Source organism: Mus caroli, unplaced genomic scaffold (genome assembly GCF_978045245.1).
Source record: "Mus caroli unplaced genomic scaffold, Mus_caroli_1 scaffold_16, whole genome shotgun sequence".
Classification (NCBI taxonomy): Eukaryota; Metazoa; Chordata; class Mammalia; order Rodentia; family Muridae; genus Mus; species Mus caroli.
This window is the reverse complement of record NW_028227271.1, coordinates 97,332,895-97,355,037: the sequence shown is the minus strand read 5'-3', so window position 1 is coordinate 97,355,037 and position 22,143 is coordinate 97,332,895. Positions and strand designations below refer to the sequence as shown.

Sequence of the window (22,143 nt, the reverse complement as noted above, 5' to 3'; positions counted from 1 at the left end):
CCTCCCAAGTCATTGTCACAGGAGAGGAGATACGGGATGTAGGTGAAACCTCTCATACACCTTCCTGCAAAGCCTTCCTGGTCTTTGCAAAGTTTCCTTTTCCTAAATAGTATTTTCATTTCAGAGCTGGCAGGGAATACTAGGGCAACATGTAGGGTGACCAATGGTTTATCAGCTTCTAGCCTGATATTCCAGAAAAGAGAGATGTGCTCTGTGCCATGGCCCACTCCCTTAGCTTTTGCCTAAGTCTTGTCATTCTAGTGAGATCTGTTATGCACTGGACATGAGCCTAGAGTCCCAGAGCCACTATGTGAACACTTTATATCTAATCCAGACTAAGTTCTGCAACAGAACACAGGGCTAACAAGATCATAACATGCTCCTTCCTTCTTTCGTTAATTCCCCAAAGCTAACTGTTTGCATAAGACCAGAGCTTATATTTAGACGGTCAGCACCAGAAGCAAGCTTGGCAAGTCTATTTCAACCCATCAGATTTAAGGCCAACACTGAAGGACGAGCCCCAAATTCAAGTTTCATTCTTCAGTGTATGTATGTGCTTATGTGCACACATGGACATACATATCTAAGAGTTCATGCTGATATATGCACACATGTCTCTATTTGTGTGTAAGACAGAGGTTGATATCAGGTGTCTTCCTCAGTCACTCTCCATCATCTATCTATCTATCTATCTATCTATCTATCTATCTATCTATCTATCTATCATCTATCTATCTATCTATCTATCTATCTATCTATCTATCTATCTATCTATCTATCTACCTATCTACCTATCTACCTATCTATCTATCTTTTGGTTCAGGATCTCTTATTGAGCCCCGAGCTCACTGATTCCACAATACAAGCTGGCTTACAAGCCCCAGTATTTCCCTTCCCCCACCTTCCAAGGCCCAGGATTTTAAGGCACCTGATGTCATCCCAGGCTTCCAGGGAGTGCTGAGGAGTTAGAATCAGGTCTTTATGCTTCCCCATCAAGTGCTTTACCAACTGAGCCATCTCCCCTAACTCCAAACCCACGTTTCTGAAGGCACAGGCTACTCCTGAGCCTGAACTAGACACTCCTCCAAGACTCATCTTTTAATAGGTTCATAACAGCATGCCTGTTACCACTGAGGTCCATAAACAGTTACTCTTTGCTTAGAAAAAGAAAAGTATGCCATGCTCTCTCAGACAAACCCCAGAAGCCATTTAAATATAACAAACACTACTGAACTCTTTAACTCTCAATTTTGGCATCTTTTATATTTTCCATGACTGCTACAAATAATCCCTCTAACACCCCATGTACAAAATGTCTACCTATAAAATTTAGAGTTTTCTTCCTTTGGTAAAATCAGACACCTGTGATGAGTAAAACCACGAGAAGGAAAATGTGGGTCCTGTCAGAGATTCAGAGACTTGTTTTCTTTCAGGGCTGTTTGCTTTGGGGTAGGTGTGTCATTCTCATGGTAGAAACGTGATGGTCTATATAGCCTTCTCTGGGCATATATGGACAGGTACAGAGAGGACACTTCTAGATGCCAGGACCATGGCTTCTTCTTCTATTAGGCAGGTACAAGAAGGGGCCAGTAGAATCTGCAGTTTGTGGCCCTCTCAGCCTTTCGGACAGGGCCCAGTGGAAGCCCACTAGGGAAGCTTATTTCTCTCATCAGTAATAATAGTGGCTAGTGTCAATGCAGTGACCAGCAGGTCCTCTTCTAAATGCTTCTATGCACTCTCTAGTTTAGTTTATACTGCAGTCCCTGGTGGTAGATACTCTTGCTATAGCCATCCCCATTTCATAACTGAGAACATTTGAGACAGACTGGTTCAGTATGGTGTGCATACCTTAGTTTGGAGAATTAACATATTGATCCTATTTTTCTGTGTTTGGACAACATTTCTCTTTAAGGTGTCCAAATGTTTATTAGTACATAAACAAATGTATTCCTTTGCAGGATGTTTTTGGAGTAGCTCACATGCATCAATCCTTAAGTCTTTGTTGTGTACAGGTTAACCTTTTGGAAAAGAGCCTACAAGGGGTTTCTTAGGGAAGGGTCAGGGCAGGGTATAAAGAGGCCATTTACCTATTCTAACAGAGATATTTTCAGAGTGAACTCTCCTTAAGCCATTATAGTACCTTATATGATACAATAACTACTATATATATATATATATATATATATATATATATATATATATATACATGTCTACATGTCTATATGTATATATATATAATATATATATATATATATATATATACATACATACACACATACACATATACATACATATATGTTACTGAAGTTGTTGATCAAACTGACCCATATAGCTGTACCTGTATTACCAATATTCCCCTTAAAAGAACTGGCCTCACCAACCCTCATGGTACAGGTCTATAATCCCAGCTTCTGGGGAGGTTGAGGAAACAGGTTTGTAAATTCAAGGCCTTTTTGGGCTATAGATGAGTTCAAGACCAGCCTGGGCAAATTAGTGAGATGTTCTTTCAAAATAAGGAATTACAGGAAGGGTTGGGTATGTAATTCAGCGATAGAGTTTTTGCTGAATATGGGTCAGGCTATGGGTTCAAGTCCCAGTACTGGGGGGGGGGGGCGACAAAAGGCATTCCCCATAGTTCAGTCTGTGGCTTCCATGCCCTCTAAGACACAAAGCTAAGACCCCAAATGTACCTTTCTGGCAGTTCAGGCCTTCGAAGCCCAAGGGACAGTCACACTCATAACCCTCCTTCCTGGGCCGACAGCTGCCCCCATGGGCACAGGGAGCCCCTACACAGGGGTGGGCTGCGTTCTCCACATTCACACCGGATGTAAAGTCGTGCTTCACATGGATGGTCCGGTCGTTGAGGATGATCTTTGGATAGAGAAACACAAAGAAATTCAAGACTTGGAAAGCAAGTTTGACAGTTTCCAAAACCTGAGCTACAGAGTGAAGGTGGTTAATATAGAAAGAATATCTGAAGACTGATCCTTTAGAAGAGGTGAGTGTGGTATCTGGAAGCAGCAGAAGAGAGCCTTCTGTTCTGATCAGTTATCTCTGCTGGGACAGCCCTTAAGACTGGAAGTAAACAACTCAAAATAGCTTCAAGAAGTCCCTAAAACTGACCACTAGAGTTCTTCCTCCCAAGAGTGTATACACAGTAAAGCCGGCTGAGAGACACTCTCAGACCAGCCAAGCTACAAAAAAGACTCTCAGGCCTACTGAGGTGCTTGGAGATGCACAGGCCTAGCAGCCCAGAAGAGACAGAAATTGGCCAATCACAGAAGAAACAGAGTCCAGCCGAACTACACAGAAGAGGATCTGACCAACTGAGCCACGTGGCAAAGAAACTCCAACTTGTTGAGCTACCTGTTGATATCTGCACTTTGTGATCCAGGTTTCTGGCTTTTGTGAGCTTTTGACCATGCTAGAGTGGGCTTTGATGATATAACTGTTTGGGGGTGATTTCTGTGTCAGTAAATGACCCCCTCATCCATATTCCTATAAGTCATTTTCCTAGTATACTATGTGATATTCCCTAAACCAGCACCTGGCCCTGAACAAGTCTCCCACCTACTCCTCTTGACTTTCTTCTTCAACATTACTGAGTGTCCTCTCTCCACATCCTTTACAGAAGCACAGCAAAGTTCAGGCCTCCCTTTTTGTTCTACTATGCATAACCTTCCTGGGGTGAAGAGTCCTGCTCTGTCTTCCCTGACAAATGGCTCTAGGCAGAGCAATGTATTTCTGGGAAATGTCATTTGGTGCCTTACCTCTTTCCAACATTTTTAGCCCTTGGCTTTCCAACTGACAGAAGAAATATCCTGGGGGATCCCCCATTGTCTTCGGGGTTAAAAGAGGTTAGCAGAGGTGCTTTCTACTGGGAATCTACCTCCATATCCAAAGATCTCCTCTTTCATGGAGAGGGCTGTGAGGTTGGGAGGAACCTCTCCAGGTCCTGAATCGGAGAAGCCACTAGTGAAGAACCTTCTCGTATCTCCCTCTTCTCACTCGGCAGATAAAAAATATACAAAGCCCAGGAGAATGTGCCCCACCAATACAAGCCCTACGTTCGTTGCCTGCTGGCCCTGGAACAGCCAGTGCCTCAGTCAGGAAGGGAAGGACAGCCTTTCTAGAGGGCAGGAGAGAAGGGCTGTGTGCCCCGTGAGCCAGAGGCAAAGTTTGAGGATGGAGGGACCTGTGGGAGAGCTTTTTCACACCTCACACCTATGATCTATGCGAAAATGTGACCAATGCCCCGTGTGGGGAATCACAGTCTGACCTGGGATGACAATGACATTGTGGCTCAGCAATAAATGACGTTTGAGAGCAAGCAAATGCTGGCTGGATTTTTTTTTTTTTCTGAACTAGCAGTGAGACATGAGGACACACACTAGGGTCCTTTCCCAAAGACAGTCTTCAAATTAGAATAGTACCATCTCTCATCTCTTGGTGTCACAACTCCCTCATCTTTTACTCTCATTCTTTGTCACAGGTCCTACCTTGGTCCCCACACCACCCTTCATCACTAAAGGGAAGCAAGATGAGGCTAACCCAGGGTCCAAGTTCACTTTTCTTCCATGCAGGCAGCCCTGCATGTCTGGGCTCTGAGTCACACTACATGTCTGTAGCCAAGGAGCCCAAGGTCATCACGACCCAAGGGATCTTGAGCATCCCCAAGAGAATGAATTGGAGACATGAGAGTGCAGCCAGCATCGTCCACTAGCCAAGCAGCTCTTTTATCTTCACCCTTCTGGATCACGTTTCTGCAATCCAAGAGCTCGGTTTTATGATTGATGAGGAGCAACTGCTCGGGGGTGGGTGGGTGGGTGGGAATAACAGTTGGCTCTTACGTGGAGCAAAGGACACAATGACTGGGAGAGAGCCTAAGAACAGGGAGCTTGCTCCACACCTCCGCTTGCTCCTTCCCTGGCTACACAGGTGTCTGTGGCATTCTGGTGTCAGTTATCTCTCCCAAGAGCCCTAGAACATTTGGGGAATTTCTGCTGAAAAAAAAATCACCTTGACTTTATAGAATCACTCTGTACTAAACAGAAAGCCGGGAACAGGTGTTTGGAAAACTAGACTGTGAGTGTTAAAAAATAAAATCGTAAGCATTTTGGCATTTTCTCAAACCCTCTTCCTGAGGCACAGAAGAGAACAGCGATTATATCATATGTACAGTCAGAGAGACATCAAGCGTGTGTACAGTCAGAGAGACATCAAGCATGAGGAGGCAAAAGCATACCTTCTGAATACCCCCACTAAATGGATGGAGGATCCCCGAGTTCTTCTTGACATCATCGTAATTTGGGACTCCGCCAATAAAAATGTCCGTATTACACTTAATCTGGGTGAAGCCTCCCTGTCAAGGCATAAAGAAAAGCAAGTGACAGACTAACTTCAGGACAGATGCCGACAACAGTCTCGGGAGCCATCACAGCAACCTGGTCATGCATTGCCGGGCCTTCACATTGTTTTGTGAGGTAACTGACCTTGAATGTCAGGAAGTTTCTTAGCCTCCCTTAGACTCAGTTTTATTGTGTGTAAATAGATCATAATATCCAAATCTCAGAAGCATCCGAATGTGTGTGCAGACTACATCACTGCTGATGGGTGTGTAGTGCCATTCTCTACTTGGAAAAACTGCTTCCAACCAGTGGAGCTCTGATGAGATCATGGAGCAGAAAAGCAATGAACCCCTCTGGGCAGAGGATTTCAGATCTTGGAAGTGGGTCTCTATACCCTTTCGTCTCTCTTCTTCCTTCAGTCTAGATAATAAGTGGAAGCTGCAGCTAGCCACTGGTGGCCATGTGCATGAGCGAGGACTAACACTCTGTTATAAATTGATGGCATTCTAGAGCAGTTGGTGCCACTCTAGCCTATTCTGAGGGCAGAGATGCTCTGTATTTAGACTTTGCACAGAGCTGAATGCATTATCAACATTCCAATATGTGCCTACTGCTCTGTTTGGAGATGGCATGGATAGAACTCCAAGACAAAGGACTAAGGGAAGGCATAGGGCTGGGATTCTTGTGGTCAAATAAATGTAAAGAGCAAAGAAGTTTTTCCATCCTCCCAATTCTTGGGGGAACCTGTCATTCTTCTCCCTTGCATCTTAGGTAGCAACATGTGTATTACAATTAATGACTAAGCTCACTCAGTATAACCCATAAGCAGAACGTGAAGCTATCATAAGATAGCAGCAGAAATAAACCAAACACCTGAGTTTGTCCGGCATCAACACACTTTAAGAAACACAAACTAGTGTTCTTGGAGTTGGAACGATGGCTCAGTGGCTTATTGTGAGAGTTAGGAGAACTTGTGCTTGTGGAACATCCTGAGGACCTGAGTTCAGGCCACAGTAACCATGTCACAAGCCAGGTATTTCACAAATGCCTCTGAGGGATCCATCAGCCTCTTCTGAACCCCTGCCCCATGCATAGGTACACGTGTGACGTGTGTGCGCGCACACACACACACACAGAAGCACATATAGCCACACATACACAGATACTCACACACATAAGTACTTTAAAAGATAATCATGTCTGTGATAACATAAGTACAAATAATAGCATCATAAGACCATGATTAGGCACCTGCTTAGTGTGCTCAAGCAATGTCGATGCTGAACAGACATTAACAAGTAGGTGAGACCCAATTCTTGTCCCATGTGAGCTTATACACTGGTGGAAAACATGGGCAAATCCACGGGTAGTTGGGATCAGAGCAGATGAGGACTTTCCAGGTTCCTTTGAGTATGCCTGAGGACAGGGAGGTCTCTTACCTCATCCTAGATGCACGGACTGGGAGAGCTGATCAAGGAAGACTGGCAACTTTGGAATTGGAAGCAGTTGGGGTTGTGGGGTTTATAAGAAGCAGACAGGGTTGGGAGGACGAGGTAGTGCAGAGCCTCAGAAGTCATTTGAGGACTTTGACTTTGCAAAAGTCAACAAGTCTGAAGCAAGAGGCGGGCTGGGTGTTTTAGGATGATCAGTAGTCAGAGAGAGGAGAATGGATTGGGGATCACAGAGGTGGTGAAGAGGAGACAGATGATCACAGATGACCATGCCCCATTTATCTGTAGGAGTTCCTCCAGGGCCTAGCTGCTACTGTTTGTAATGCTGGGGATGGAGCCTAAGGCCTGGTCCATGCCCATTCTAGACTAGCACATTACCAGTGAGCCAAACCATGGCCTCGAACAGGTCTTATTCCAATGCATGGTCATGAAGGAAACACAGGGGCTTCTGGGGATTCAGGCTGCCCAATAGTATGTATCATCAAGACTTCCAAGCCTCTCTCCCGTGTCTCTGACTCCAGAGCTGAAAGAAACTATTAGAGGAAAGGAAGAAGGCTGTGGAAAGTTCTGACTTTGACTCCCAATGTGTCCAGTGAATGGGGTGAGAGCAACTTTATTCTGGCTTTTGAAGATCCATCCCTCTTGCTGACAAGGAAGGGGGTAGGTGGCCTATAGTTTCATGCAAATTGTCCTCATCTCCTCTTTAAAAAATTTTTCTTTTGGATTTTGACCCTGGAAATAAAATCAACTACAGTGAAAAGTGCCCTGGCATCTATAATAGTGCAGTATAACTAATGAGAGTAAGAAATGGAGCAACATAGAGACGACCATGTGCTAGGTACTGCTGTGGTTCGCTTACACAGTTCTCCTAACTCTCACAATAACTCTCAGATGTGTGTTGTCATCAGCAGGATTGCCTCAATTGATCTAAGGATAATGATTCGATCAGAAAAAACGAAACTCAGGAGTCAGATGACCAGCTTGAGGTTACCCACTGGTGATCGGTGAAGCTGGGTTTTGGAAGCTTGGGAATCAGGTTCTTGTCAAACATGTCATGCCTACACTGCTGGGTCTATGATCTCAGCTATCACATCATATAGATGACAAGGTCAGAGGTTGATGAGTGGCAGGGTATAAAGAGCAGAAAGCAAGTTCTTAAAAGTGCCCTGGTCACTAAGTGTCATGGGTTGAATATGTTTGGCCCAGGGAGTAGCACTATTTGGAGGTGTGGCCTTGTTGGAGTAGGTGGATCACTGTGTGTGTGGGCTTTAAGACCCTCATCATAGTTGCCTGGAAGTCAGTATTCTGCTAGCAGCCTTCATATGATGATCTAGAACTCTCAGCTCCTCCTGCACCATGCTTGCCTGGATGCTGCCATGTTCCTGCCTTGATGATCATGGACTGAACCTCTGAACCTGTAAGCCAGCTCCATCAAGTGTTGTCCTTATAAGACTTGCTATGGTCATACTGTCTGTTCACAGCAGTAAAACCCTAACTAAGACACTATGTATTAACGAAGAAGTATATCTCAGGCTTATAAAAAGCCCTGTGAGGTCAATACTCTTGCTGCCATTGCTGTTTGTAGTGGCAGAATGGACATCATTTTCTAGAGGAAAACTGGAATGTCAACTCAGCACTGGGACCTATGTACTCAGATGCAACATGATGCTGTTAAAAAAATTTGTGTGTGTGTGTGTGTGTGTGTGTGTGTGTGCGCGCACATGTGCACACACATGTGTTTATATATATATGGTGTGCACATGAATGGGGGTCAGAGGACAACTTGCAGGAGACAGTTCTCTCCTACTCCATGGATTCTGGAAATCAAACTCAGCCTTGGTGGCAAGCATCTTAGCCCACTGAGCCATCTGGCAGCCCCTTTCATGCTACTTGTCTACCAACATCAGTAGAAAACAATGGCCTGGTCCTCACCAGCCACTGGGAGGAACAAGTGTGTCCTTCTTACCTCTGCCATTCCTTCTACCACCTTCTGCTTGTCCACCTGTAAGATCCCATTCTTCGCTGTGCGAGACACGCGTAGGTCATGCCATTGGCCCAGGGTGAGGGGATCCTCACTCCTGTTGGAGAAAGATGTGATGTTAACATTCCACATCCACTTGACTGGATGAAGAAACCAAGCTGACTGGTACAGAATTATTGTGGGTGTCTCTATGAGAGTTTTTGAGAGGTAATCCTCTGAGTTGATGAACAGAGTGAAGAAGACAGCTTTTGTCAAAGCAGTTGGACATTACCCAACATTTTCATGGGTTTAAACAAAATGAAAAGTCAGGAAAAGCATCGACCTTCTCCCTTTGAATGGAGCTTGTACATCCATTTTATCCCGCGCTCGGACAGTAGCATTACTCCTAGCTCGTGAGGCCAGAACCTGCTCACAAGTATCTTGGTTCTTGGCCCTTTAGACTCAGGCAGAGGCTTGTGCCATGGACACATATGTGGGCTTGGGGTGAACTACACCATAGATTTTTTGGGTTCCAGCTTCCCTGTAGAAAACTGTGGGATGCCTCAGTCCCATACTCATAGGAGATAGTTTCACCAGACAAATGTTTTTCTCCATCTCTGTCTATATCCTGAATGGTTCTGTTTTCCTGGAGACTCTTAATAGGGGTCAGCATGTCATAGGTGTGTACCACCATTTCATCAGCGTGGCTGTGATGAAATCGATGCCAACCATAGGCACCGGAAGAGGCAGTGTGAGATGTGCCTGTGCCTCCAGATCTTCAGGTCACCCTTTCCCTTGAAAGGGTGATTCAAAGTGCAAGTGATTATCATGGTGTCTTCTTTGCTAAACTTGATATATACAAGTAATATATATACATATATACATATGCACATATAATATATGCATATATACACATATACATATATGCATATATGCCCATATACATGAGTTTACACACAAAGATCCTTCATGTATTTAAAAACTTAATCCCCAATGTGAGAGTTGGGATCTTTGAGAGGTGAATAATTGGGTAGTATGGTCTTTGCTTCATGGGTGGATGAACGTCATTATCACCTAGATTGGGTTTTGGATATGAGTGTAGAGTTCAGTCCCTCCTTTTCTACATGGTCATGCAAATGTGTTCTCAGACTCATCTGGCTTCCCACCCAGGGGAGACAAGAGAGGGCCCCGGCCAGGATGTGGGTCACTTGACCTTGAACTTCACAGGCTCCATAAATGTGAGACATGAAGTTTCTGCTCTTCGTAGGTTCTTCACATTTTCAATAGTCTGTTAGAGCAACTTGCAAAGAATCTTGCCAAGGATAAGCAGGCTGCGTGTTTACTGGGGATTTCAGAAAGGATTAAAATGACCTTAAAATCGCAGTTACTAAGTCAAGGTGGGAGCACTCGATGCTTAAATGTGACGTGCAGGAGTTTCTCGCATTGCCTTTTGGAGTGAGGTGTGCAGAAAGAATGCAATTATTGTGTTTCTATTTCTAACAATGCCTGGCTCCTGGCCTTCACTGAACCTCCCAATTACTTTTTGGTCCTGTATCATCTTTAGAAAAACTATGAAGAATACCAATGGCGTGATTATTAAAGGGTCAGCACCCTCTAATTTGATTCCTCTGCTCAGGCAAATGCTTTTGTGATTTGTCCTTAGCAATTAGAATTTAATCACCTTGGCTAAATCAATATGCAATAAAGAAACAAGCAGGCCTTTTTAAGTGGTCTATTTCCATAATGACGAACAGCATACTAGTCATGTCTCTGTCCTGCAGAGGTCACTGGCTGTCAATCCAATATCTTCTTCTGCACAGTATATCGATTACAGCCATCGAGAGCTCATTCCAATCGTCTTGATGTTTGAGTCAAGCCGTAATGATTTCGACCACAATATCCTTTTCCTAAAATTAAAATGACTTGGCCCATTCCACTGCTTCCTACTGTCCAGGCTTTCCCCTAATTTTCTTAATTAAGTGGGGATTCTTTGAACCAGTTTTCAAAATAAATAACTTCCCAAGAGGCATGGGAAATGCTAACAGAGATCCCTGCTGCCAGGTTGCAAATGAGACAGATGTGGGAAGGGGAGGCCGATGGTGGTTTAGTCTCTGGTAACCTTTGTCTTATGTTCAGTTAGGATTCAAGGATTCTTTCTCTAGTCACCTTCCCCAACAGGTAGGAAAAGGATACTTCACACTGTAATAATAATAATAATAAACAACCTAAAATCGTTCTGATAGAAAATTGGCATTAACTTATGAAACAGAAATGCTGAGAGCTTAGGGTCTAGCTGCCAGTGTCCCCAAAGTGGGATCTGTGGCTGCAGAGAGGCTGGTGGGAGGAGTGAGTGTTCTGGAAGCAGTGGGAGGCATGCCTCTGCCTCCAGATCTTCAGGTCACCCTTTCTCTTGAAAGGGTGACTCAGAGTACAAGGTGATTATCATGGTGTCTTCCTCTCTAAGCTTGACATATAGTTCTGAGTAGAATGCTTGGGCTGTTTTGCATAATCATATGTAAATTGAATCAATTAAATACCCACAAAAATTGTCTTGAGGTATAAAATGTTTTACATAACTAGAGGGACAAAAATGTTTGTCCCATCCCTTCCCTGGCTTGGGAGGTGTCAACTGGTGTGGAAACTCAGCCACAAGGACAAAAAAGAAAAAAAAAATCCTTTGACAAACAGTGGAAACTTAATAGAGACAGCATTTCCCGTCAGCCATGAAAATAGTCAGCAGTTTAAGGCAACGGATCATGGTAACATCTCCCTCCCCCACACACGCCTTCTAAAAATGACAGGCTGGCAAAATGAATACCACTAAGCTACAGCCGCAGTTTCCTTGGAAATAACAACAGACAGAGAGCCCACGCCAGGGTTTAAGCAGAGCATCCAGGCACTTTGAAAGGAAGCATTAGATACACATAGCAGCACTGACCTCTGTATTAGACTAGGGGCCCTTGAGCTTGAAAGTTAAAAGTAGTCGCATAGTGAGGGGCCATGCTGTCAAACTGACTCCTAAACATTTATGCTGATATCCACAGCCCTGGGCTGTTCTCAACACTGGTCAGACGAACTTCCTTTTGCAGTATGCAGTAGTAAAGGGAAAGATGCATACGCAGTCAAAGTGCGGAGAAGAAGATATTGGTTAGTCTAAACTGGACAGCTGTTTATTTCCCACCCCCACCCATCTACCCCTGCTACCAAGGCTCAGGGATTAGTAAAGAGGAGGAGACGGGCAGACTGTAAGAGCAGAGGTAGGAGTGCTGTAGCATTCTGTCTTCTGGATGTCATGCAGCTATGGCAAATGTGAACTCCTAGCAGCTGCAGTTACCAGCCCAAGACTGAGCCAGGCAAAGTCCTGGCAAAGACATGGAGGATGATACCTAGGTCCCGAGCCTCATCAAGGAGCTGTTGGCAGTTGGGAGTGGCTGGAGGAGGGAGACCAGAGTGCCTGCACTCTTTGTAGGGAGTGGGCACTGGGAGGATTCCTGTGCTATTGTGGAAGATCTCCTACCCACAAACACCAACCCGATATAGTGGGTTATTAAAAAAATACAAAGTTGGGAAGGAAATGTGCTCAGCATATGCTTCTCTGTGTAAGGTGGGAATGGGTTATTGTAGCCCCCACAGGAAGCAAGGTCATTTTCCATTAAACAGAAGCTGGGAATTAATACCTGTTTGATAAGTATTTGGTGAAAGGAAGGAAGGAAGAATGGAGGGGAGGAGAGAGAGGGGGAAGGAGGGTGGAAGAAGGAGAGGGAGGAAGTGAGGGAAGGAGGGAGAGAGAGAAGGAAGGAGAGGGAAGGGGGAGGGAGGGAGAGGGAGGAAAGGAGGGAAGGAGGGAAAGAGAAGGAGGGAGGGAGAGGGAAGGGGATAAAGGGAGAGAGGGAAGGAGGAAGAGAGATCATCTGGCATAGTTCAGAAGCAGCACAGGCTTCCACAGAACACTAGCAAAGAGAAAACAGGAAGAGGATGGCGGTTGGCCATTTAGTGGTCACAGTGGTGGCTGTGGTTTGGAGGGGAGGAAGTTGCAAAAGGCCTTGGCCCTCACCTGAGAACTCCCGTCCCAGAACCACAGTCGAAGCGGAATTCCACGTGGCCCGCAGCCATATTGATGGACAGGAAGTCCTTGCTGCCCGTGTCGTAGCTGTACAAAAGGACACCATCCCCCGAGTCTGGCCGAAAGGTGATCTCGAACTCGGTGAAAGAAAGATAATGCTGAGGCTCCAGGGGCCAGGGTGTGGCAGCATAGGACCTCAACGACTCTCTGAACTGAGGGATGGTCAGGGCAAAAGCTATAGAGACAAACAGAGTGTTAGCGAGCCCTGGGTGGCTGAGACCAACGAGTGCCCTGCATGGCGCTGGGATATTTCCCTCCTGCACAGGGGAAATTACCTACATCTACTAGTTGCCCTGTGGGTATGGCTGGTATGGCTGAGTTCTGCAAGGGCAGTGTGGGTAGATTATCACATGGCACCTCATGTCTGGCCCCTAAAACTTCCTCCCTTCCCTGGGGCTCTCTCTCCTACTGACATGATGGCTAGATAGATAAAAGACTCAGAGGGGGACTCTTGGGGTGGACACGCTGCTCCCTACGTGACTTTATGGAGCAGAACAACCTCTAGCACTAATGACCGGAAGTGATGTAGCCTGAACAAGAATCAACCCCTCCCTCCTATGTGAACTTATACAAAGCCAAGATGTCTGAAGCCAGCCCTGGCTCAGCTACACTCTTACACTGATATGAGATTTGAGGAGATAGCATAAATATTTTCCCCCTGGGTAGCAACTCAGTTTCACACCTGAATCATTTATGGGTAAAATTGATTGTTTTTTATAATCATAGTTCTAATTTTATTCTCTTTTGCTTTTAGTTTTTGAATTTTGGAAAAATTAAAGTAGGTTCTAGCCTTCATGTTTATTTTCCCCCCAGATCTTTAAAACTTTCAGTTATTATTCCTGAATGTTCATCTGTACACATTGTGGTGGTTGTACATTACACGTATATGTACAAATATATATGCACACATGTGTATATTTGCATAATACAACATAAAAGATAGGATCAGTCGTCAGATCAGAGCAAAGAGGTAAAAACAAGAGCGGATTTGTCTTATCACATTATTGATTTGCGTGTACACTTTCCCAATATTTTCTCAGAAACCGTCAGATATTATAAAGAGCATGGACTTGTAGTTCACTCGAGCCAGCCCTGTAAAAACCCTACGAGTGCAGGCTTTCTAAGTGCTACCGGAAGGCCAGAGGAGCCGGCCCATGGTTGGGACATTAAAAGGGATATATCTGTGGTTAGTTTAAAACTCTGCTCTTCTGAGACTCTCCCATTCCTCCCGCCAACGCAACCTGGATGTGGTTAAACGGGCATCTATGGAGAATCACATCCACATGCATCAATACACAACCAGGGCCACCCTCTCACCATCTTCACAGTGTCGACCCCTGAACCCAAGAGGACAGAGGCAGATGTAGGAGTCGGCCTTGATGGCTGCGCAGGTGCCCCCATGGATGCAGGAGGCTTCGTCACAGATCCCACTGCTGCACTCCCCTAGACAGAGATCACAAAGCCAGGTCACCAGGTGCCCACCCAGAGATATACAGCAGACCCCAGCATCATGAAGGGCTTCCCCGTTCCTAGTCTCCACCAACACATAATGTACCAGCTCCCAGAATGCGAGAACCCACTTCTTGGTTGTCATCTCCTGTTGGCTTGTCCTCCGGAAGAGCTGAAGACGTTTCCAAACATGACGGACACAATAAATCAAAGGACACATTTTGTAACCACTGAGGGGGATGATGGAGTTGTTCCTGCTTTTAATCCATCTCCACGGTTCCCTAAAGCAGGATGGATGGATAGCGAGCACGCCCCCCCCCCCAGTGTTTATGTTAAAGGCGTCCTGATTGTGTGACCCCAATTAGCTTAAGTGCTGCTGCCTCACTGGTTCAAAGCTCAGCCATTCAGGCAAGCCTGGAAACAGCAGAATGCTTGCTGAGCTCCTCCTCTGAGACAGGAAGAGCAGAAGTGTCATGGCGCCTTGGCAAATGCTCTGGAATCCAGTTTCTCCTTCCACAGGACAGAAGGTGGAACCTAATAGTGAAAAGTACCTCAGGCTTACCTCCATGACCCAGGATGTGTGTGTGTGTGTGTGTGTGTGTGTGTGTGTGTGTGTGTGTGTGTGTGAGAGAGAGAGAGAGAGAGAGAGAGAGAGAGAGAGTATGTGGGCTTGTGAGTGTATGTGTGTATATGTGTGAGAGTGTGGATGTATATATGTGAGAGAGTATACATGAATATGCGTAACTATAAGAGAATATATGACAGAGTGTATGAGAGACAGTGTGTGTGAGTATGTTTGTGTGTGGGATATGTGTGTGGGAGTGTATGTTTGTGTGTGTCAGAGAGAGTGTATGTGACAGAGAGAGTGTGAAAGAGTGTGCGTGGTGAGAGATTATATGTGTGAGAGAGTATATGTGTATGTACCCTGTGTGTATGAATATGTGTGTGAGAGAGTATGTGTATGTATATTGTGTGAAGATTATGTGTGAGTTTGTGTGTGGCAGAGTGTGTGTGGTGGAGAGCACCTTTGTGTTTGTGTATGACGAAAAATATATGTGTGAGAGAGAATATGTGTGTATGTATACTCTGTATATGAATATATGTGTGTGAGAGAGTATGTGTGTATGTTAGAATGTGTGTTTGAGAGAATGTGTGTGTCTATGTGCGCACACACCCATGTATGTGGCACGTGTATGTGTGTCCTTTTATTAAACAAGCAGAGTTTTTGGAAGAACTACTCTGGCACCGTCATGCACATCATCTGACATGGGAATATATGGGCTTGCTCTCGCTCACTTTCCTCTACCTGTCTTACCAGTGTCTTTCTAGAAAATGCTGGATGAGTGCAAAGTACCTTTTCCAGGGAGGATGGAGGAAGGGGGCATGCACCTCCCCGGGATATAAAGTCCAGCTACCCTGTTTGCCAGTGCTTTGCTACCACTGCCTGACTTGGTAGCTAACTCTCCAGAGATGAACAGCTCCCCTTAATTGGCTATACACCATCTTCAGCATAATCAGCAAGTTTAGTCCCATCTTTGCTGACCAGTAATGGTCCCCTGCATCCCTGACCATAAAGACTCCCAAGGAGAAGCTGGGCAGGGTGTGTTCAGTTTCCACATGGGGCAAGAAGGGCAACTTCAGGTGGCTAGAACACTTAAAAGCCCACAGCTGGTGGACCAGTCTGGTACGTTAGCCGAGAGAATCCCTGCTACACCAGGGCAAATAAAACTGACTATCATCTCCTTTTTGTCACAGTTCTGAAAACACAGACCCCAGCCAGAGTTCAGAGACACCGGCTTTGATCTGACAGCCAGACTCATGGAGCAGAGGGCCCAGTAGTTCTTCTAGTTCCAGAGAAGGACTGAAGTCTGTGGGTTATTTCAGATTCACCTGGAAGAAAGCGGTGTTCAAACCTTCTTTCTACAATGTAACTGGTTTTGAGAGGACGGAATAGAGGTGAGACATGAAAGGCAGGTGGGTCCTGTGGGACTGCTCAGGTAATGTCATTAAGGTCCCTGATGACCCATGGGGAAGATGAGTGGTGGACCATGAGGGCAACAGTAGCAGAAATAGAGATTGGGAAGAATCAGAAAGATGGCGGGACACTTTATTATGGAGGCTGGGGGTGGGGGTGGGGGTGGGGGTGGAGGAGCTGACTCACAGATGGAACACCTAACTCTCAGAATGACTGAGTTTGACAAGAAGACCTCTAACATTACATGAGATCATAAGAGTGGGACACCCTGAGCTGGTCTGTCTAATGGCCTCAGGAGAGAGATCTGGACACCCGAGAGACAATGGGTGTGTACACATAGGAAAGACAGACCATGTGTGGAGAAACTGAGAAGGCAGTCACTATTTATAAGCCAAGGAGAAAGGCCTAAGAGAAAGGAAACCCCTAGACCTTAAACTCGGCTCTTCAAACTACAGGCAGTCCCTGAAGGAAATGGCCCATCCTGCTCTTTTCTGAGGTTGATTCTTGTTCTGTAAAACAATCCCAGCTCTGCTGCCAATCAGGAGAAGATACCTCCCTTTGCAAGCCCCCACCATCCACCTATATAGTAGCCGAAATAGCATTTTCTTCCTTCTACAATTAAGGGAAAAGGAACCATTAGACACTATGGTCAAGACTTAGACTTTCCTGGGACTAGGGAGATGGCTTAGTGGCTAAGAGTACCTGTTGTTCTTGCAGAGGACCCAGGTTCCATCACCTGCATCCACATGGTGGTTCAAAACTGCCTTTAACTCCATTTCCAGAGGATTCATGCCATCTTATGGCTTCAGTGGGCACTAGGCATATAAGAAGTGCCCATACATATGTGCACAGAGACATGGGTACATCAGAAGAAAAGAAAAAAGTGCAGGCTGCTCTGTCCACTGAGCTTAGGCTATTGTGACAAGGCACAGAGCATTTGGCCTCAAGATGGATGTGACCATAGAGCGTACAGACTTGGGGTTATCACTTCTGAACCCCTGTGTGAACCAGTTGTCCTACTGATTACCCAAACCAGAAAGGAACCCCCAGATCCAGTCTAGCACCAGGGCACTCACCAACATCAGCTCCATTGAGGGCTTTTCCTAATGGCCAGGGCCTCATGTCAATCTTCTTCCCATTAACAGAAAGTGACTGCACACAGCCTTGGAAGCCACGGTTTGTCCCTGTTGCTCTGACCAGCCAGTAAGCGCTGGGAGCACCACCGAGGTACAGAGGTGTCCGGAAGGTAATTTTACTGTACTGCCCCTTTAAGAAAAATGAAAACTTTATCTCATTTAAAAAAAGAAAAAGAAAGTGAAGAAAAACCGAAACACAACAGATTGTTATGTGGGGTATGGCTGAGAAGTAGGTTAAAACCTTAGGGAATCCTATATCTGGATTTGTCTTTAAGGCATGAGGCTGCTAGGTAGTGAAACCCACAGTTATTGACTATCAGAGCCAACTCACTGACTCCTTAGAGGGCTGAGTTTCCAGAAGCAGTGATTTTGGAACGGCTGGAAAGGAAGGAAGGAGGTCACATCCAAGCCAATCTAGCAGGCTGACATCCAAAACCAGCAGTGCTCTGTCCAGTCTTCACACCAATCTACTGTGTACCTTGGATGGGTCATGGGGGCCATTCTGTGCATCCGAAGGTTGGCATGTGTGGGTGAACATCTGCCCTTTCACAGTCCCCAGCCCCAGCCAAGATCACACTAAATACCATAAGAGGAACTGTTGTCAGGAAACATCCAACAAGTTGTATTACAAAATACCTTGACCTTTGCTCGTGGGTATAATTGTATAATTCCTTTTTTTTTTTTTAAATGTAAGTGTTACCTTGAGTCAGGAAGCTTCTAAACCAGGGCCAAACCAATAGTCTGAAGTATAAATTTGGAGGTTCGAAAGTACAGAGCTGAATGTGAAGGTAAGAGATAATTAAGGTCTCATTGGTTTCTCTGTTTTCAGTACATGGGCATCTCATGCATCTAGATTAAATGATAACAATGGGAACTGGGGAAAGCACAGCTCCCTTCCCTGGCTATCATCTGCATGTACCCTTAACGTGGTTGCTTCCAGCAAGTGGGAACCCAATCACTGTTCGATATGTTCCAATGATCAAGTAAGATTTATGAGTAGGAGGCTGAACCGCCCAGTACACAGAGGTTCTAATGGTTCTTAAGTTGCTACCATCACATGAACCAAATGCTCTCTTGGCCTGTTCTGTCCAGATTCTCAGGAGTCAATTCTAGATCCCGTCCTCTTCTGGTTTTGTTCCCTAAAGTGCAATACTTTTTTTTCCCCCTGGGGCATAAATGTGTGAAGAGGGAGAGTTTGTTGACTTTGGCTGCCCGGGCACAGGAGTGCCCTGAGTCCCCCGTGGCAGCCTTTAACACATTGGGATGGCTTGGAGGCACAATGTTACTCCCTAGCTCTCAGGGGACTAGATGGAATCCATACTAGGGAAAGTTGTGCTGGATTCTCAGTCTTGCTGACACCCTCTTCTGCCCTGTACAACTTCTCTTCTCCAATACTGGTCTCCCCAGAGAGCACTTTCTAAAAACATCCTATGCACAGGACCTCACCTTGAGCCTGTTTCTGGGGAACCAGCTTAAAATAGCATTTTCTGTCTCTTGACAGTTATTAAACAGTCCCCAGATGATGGCCTGCTTCCATTTGCTGGGCTCGAAAAGTCCCAGTAAACGTCATCCTGACCAGCCTCAAAGGCTCATGCTGTTTTGCAGTTAATACCTATATTGGATAAAGTCATTGAATATTGGGATTGGGAAAACATAAAACCACATATAATGAGGGTTCCCACAGTTTCTGGATTCTTTGCATAGCTCTCTCAGTGGCTTTCATATACTTACATATTATATATGTGGCTTACATATTTTATATATATGACTACCCCTGGGACAGGGACCCATTGCTGAGACAGTCTCTCACACCTGATAGACACCCCTAAGGCTCTCCCAGAAGGCTGATCCTTCCTCCTCGCTTTTCTTTCTTTGGCCTGTTCAAAAGACATTGCCATCCTCCTGACTGCTCCATTGAGTCAATCACTCACTGACGGCACTTCAGGTCATACTAACTTGGATGACAGCCTTTGGAATTTACTTTTATCTCTTAAAATGCCCTTACATTCCTTCTGAGGGTTAGAGTACTTCAGAATTCCATGCATACATCTTCATGTATGCAGACTTACATTTCTTTAGTTTATTAAGGCTACCTCATGAAGTCCATATGCCAATATCTATTAAACCCCCTTGCTTTTGACCACCCTGTCTTCATGGTAGTAGTCTAGACTCTTGACTGAAGTTTCTTTATTCTTATCGAACTTCATTTGACCATTTCTTACTATTGTACTATGATTGTGCACTGTGTACTTGTTTCCTCCTTAGCAATCTCCGGGTATTGTAATTCCCTAGAGTTGGACCCAAATCAACAAGACTTTCAGGCATGTGCCTTTATTGCATCATGCCTTATTAGTAGCACAGCAAGGACCTGGCAATGGGAAGGATGCTTAGACATAGGCACAAAGGTTCTGGTGCTGCCTGTTCCCTTGGAGAATATAGAGACCTTGATGATTGTGACTCCAGGCTTGGCTTCCTGCCAGACACTAATTCAAACTGTTTAAAAGATAATCTTCAAATTACTATGAGCACAACAGATGTGTGGGTACCTCAGTGGCCTCCAGAGTGATGCAAGAGATAACTAACTTACTTCCTCCTACAATGAAGCATCCCAATAAGGAATAGTGGATTATTTCTATATGTGGATCCAGACAGCTCAATTCTTTCTAGGTTATTTGCTAAAGCCACAGATTATAACACTAGTGCCTACCTTTGTATTTGATGCTAATGATGGGCTTTTTTTTGATCTCTGGCTTAGACAACTGTGTGCAAAGATAACTCATCCTTGCACACCTGGCATGTGATGTATCTGTGCACCCATCGAGATCTCCAGTAGGTATGTATGGAAAGAGCTTGAAAGCTAAGGGGATCCCAACAGAGCTCGCCTGTGTGCCTATGAAAATCCAGCCTCTAGAATTGTCCAGAGTTTTGATCATTTTAACAATCTTCTCTTGAAGGCCAGATAGGATGAGCAGGGTATGGACTCACACTCACCTGGGACTGGCCTGTCACTGGGGTGCCATTATTCAACTGCAGCATCCCATTCAGGCCATCTCTGTACAGTGTCACCGTATGCCAGGCCCCAAGTTTGATTTTGGTCTCACTTATGATGATGGCAATCCCAGTTCCACAATTAAACCTAATGGAGGGAAAGAAAAGGGAAGGAAAAATTCTTGGATAAACAAATTCATGTCTTCAAACTCCATATCATCCCTTTGGCTGGTCTCTCTCTCTCTCTCTCTCTCTCTCTCTCTCTCTCTCTCTCTGTGTGTGTGTGTGTGTGCGCGCACACACACGTGCGTGAGTGCATGAATGCATGCATGCCTGCCTGTCTGCATGCCTGCCTGTCTGTCTGTGTGTCTGTGTGTGTCTGCGTCTGTGTGTAGGCCAGAGGTTGACATTGGTGTCCTCCTCAATTGCTCTCCATTTTATCTTTTGATACTGGGTCTTATTTATTTGTGACCTCACCATTTGGATAGACACACTAGCCAGGAAACAAATACCTAAATAAATGAAATAAACCATTAGGGTTGGTATAAAATACTGCTTGCTCTAAGGAAGGCATTGTGCTAAGCACATAAGACAGTTCATGTAATCCATCACATCATCCTTTGAGAACAGGCAACTCCCACAGCACATGCCACCTGCCAAAGGCCAGGCAGCAAGGAAATGATGCTATCAGGAGACTAGCTAGGGCACCATGTCAAGGCTGACATCTGCCATTCATTCACAGACAGACTTTATGTGACCTAACTCTGCTTCATGCAAAATAAAAGTCAACTAAAAGCAGCTTCCAAAGTTTCTGGGGGGGGGGGGCGGGGGGATGACCAGGGTATAGAAGGCAGGTCAAAGGCTTCAGCCCAGTCCCAGGGAAGTCATGGCAGTATTGGGACCTCTCTGTCAGTCCTTGGGAGCCTGTGCTCCCTCCCTACCCTCCATGGCTGTCAGCCATCCTGTCTCAAGAAGGCCCTGAGAAGCTCCTGCCTTCTCGAGCTTCTGGAAAGACAGGGCTTGTCCTTCACCACGCCGGCATGACCCCACAATGGGTGCTCCATTACCTAACTGGTGTAAGAATGAACGAATGAGGCAAGGCTCCGAAATGCAAATCTCTAAGGTTACCCTGCCATCCCAGCTCTCCAGGACTAGAGACACTGGCCTCAGCTCATCTCTGGTGCACAAGTTCTTTAGTGACTGAAATCCAGTTGTGTGCACTGCAGTGTACAAAGTATATGGTAGAATTTAAAAATCTATAGGACTTAGGGCAAGAGTTACCTGAAGTGGAGGGACCGCCGGATGAGAGCCAGGGACATGAAGTCTCCTCTTCCGTGCTCACTCTCTCCGCAGTAGAGCAGCAAGCCATCCTCCGCCTCTGCCTGTGAACACACGAGCAAAAGCCACATAAGCCATGGCCACTTCTTCCTCACCTATAAACACTCGTGAAGACAGGTCATGAATGCTCTCCTCCGCCAGCCTACTGACGCAAGCATGTGGACTCCAGAGAGTCCTCATGTATCCAGGCCAGTTCCTTGTTAAAAAAAAATTGCAATGGTATAAATAGTGGGAGGAACACCTCTGAGGGGAGGAAGGCCCATATCTGATTGGCTCTTCACATGTCTTTGTGGATGCACCTGCGAAGCTTCCAGAAAAGCCTGTGTCCTAAAGCCCCGGTCACAGAGTACCTTGTTTGTGCTCATCAAATTTCTA

At 45.5% G+C, this 22,143-nt stretch overlaps 1 protein-coding gene across 1 annotated transcript in view; it reads right to left on the bottom strand.

Annotated features, from left to right (window-relative positions):
* Window positions 1–22,143, bottom strand: part of Egflam (EGF like, fibronectin type III and laminin G domains) — a 103,087-nt gene that overhangs the window by 20,978 nt on the left and 59,966 nt on the right. The window contains exons 9-16 of the mRNA XM_021183287.2: window positions 21,712–21,812; window positions 20,434–20,578; window positions 17,383–17,572; window positions 14,200–14,325; window positions 12,814–13,057; window positions 8,766–8,877; window positions 5,246–5,362; window positions 2,691–2,871 (exon numbers count right to left, since the gene is read on the bottom strand). Coding sequence (XP_021038946.2) covers window positions 2,691–2,871; window positions 5,246–5,362; window positions 8,766–8,877; window positions 12,814–13,057; window positions 14,200–14,325; window positions 17,383–17,572; window positions 20,434–20,578; window positions 21,712–21,812 — 1,216 coding nt within the window. The remainder of the gene's footprint in view (window positions 1–2,690; window positions 2,872–5,245; window positions 5,363–8,765; window positions 8,878–12,813; window positions 13,058–14,199; window positions 14,326–17,382; window positions 17,573–20,433; window positions 20,579–21,711; window positions 21,813–22,143) is intronic.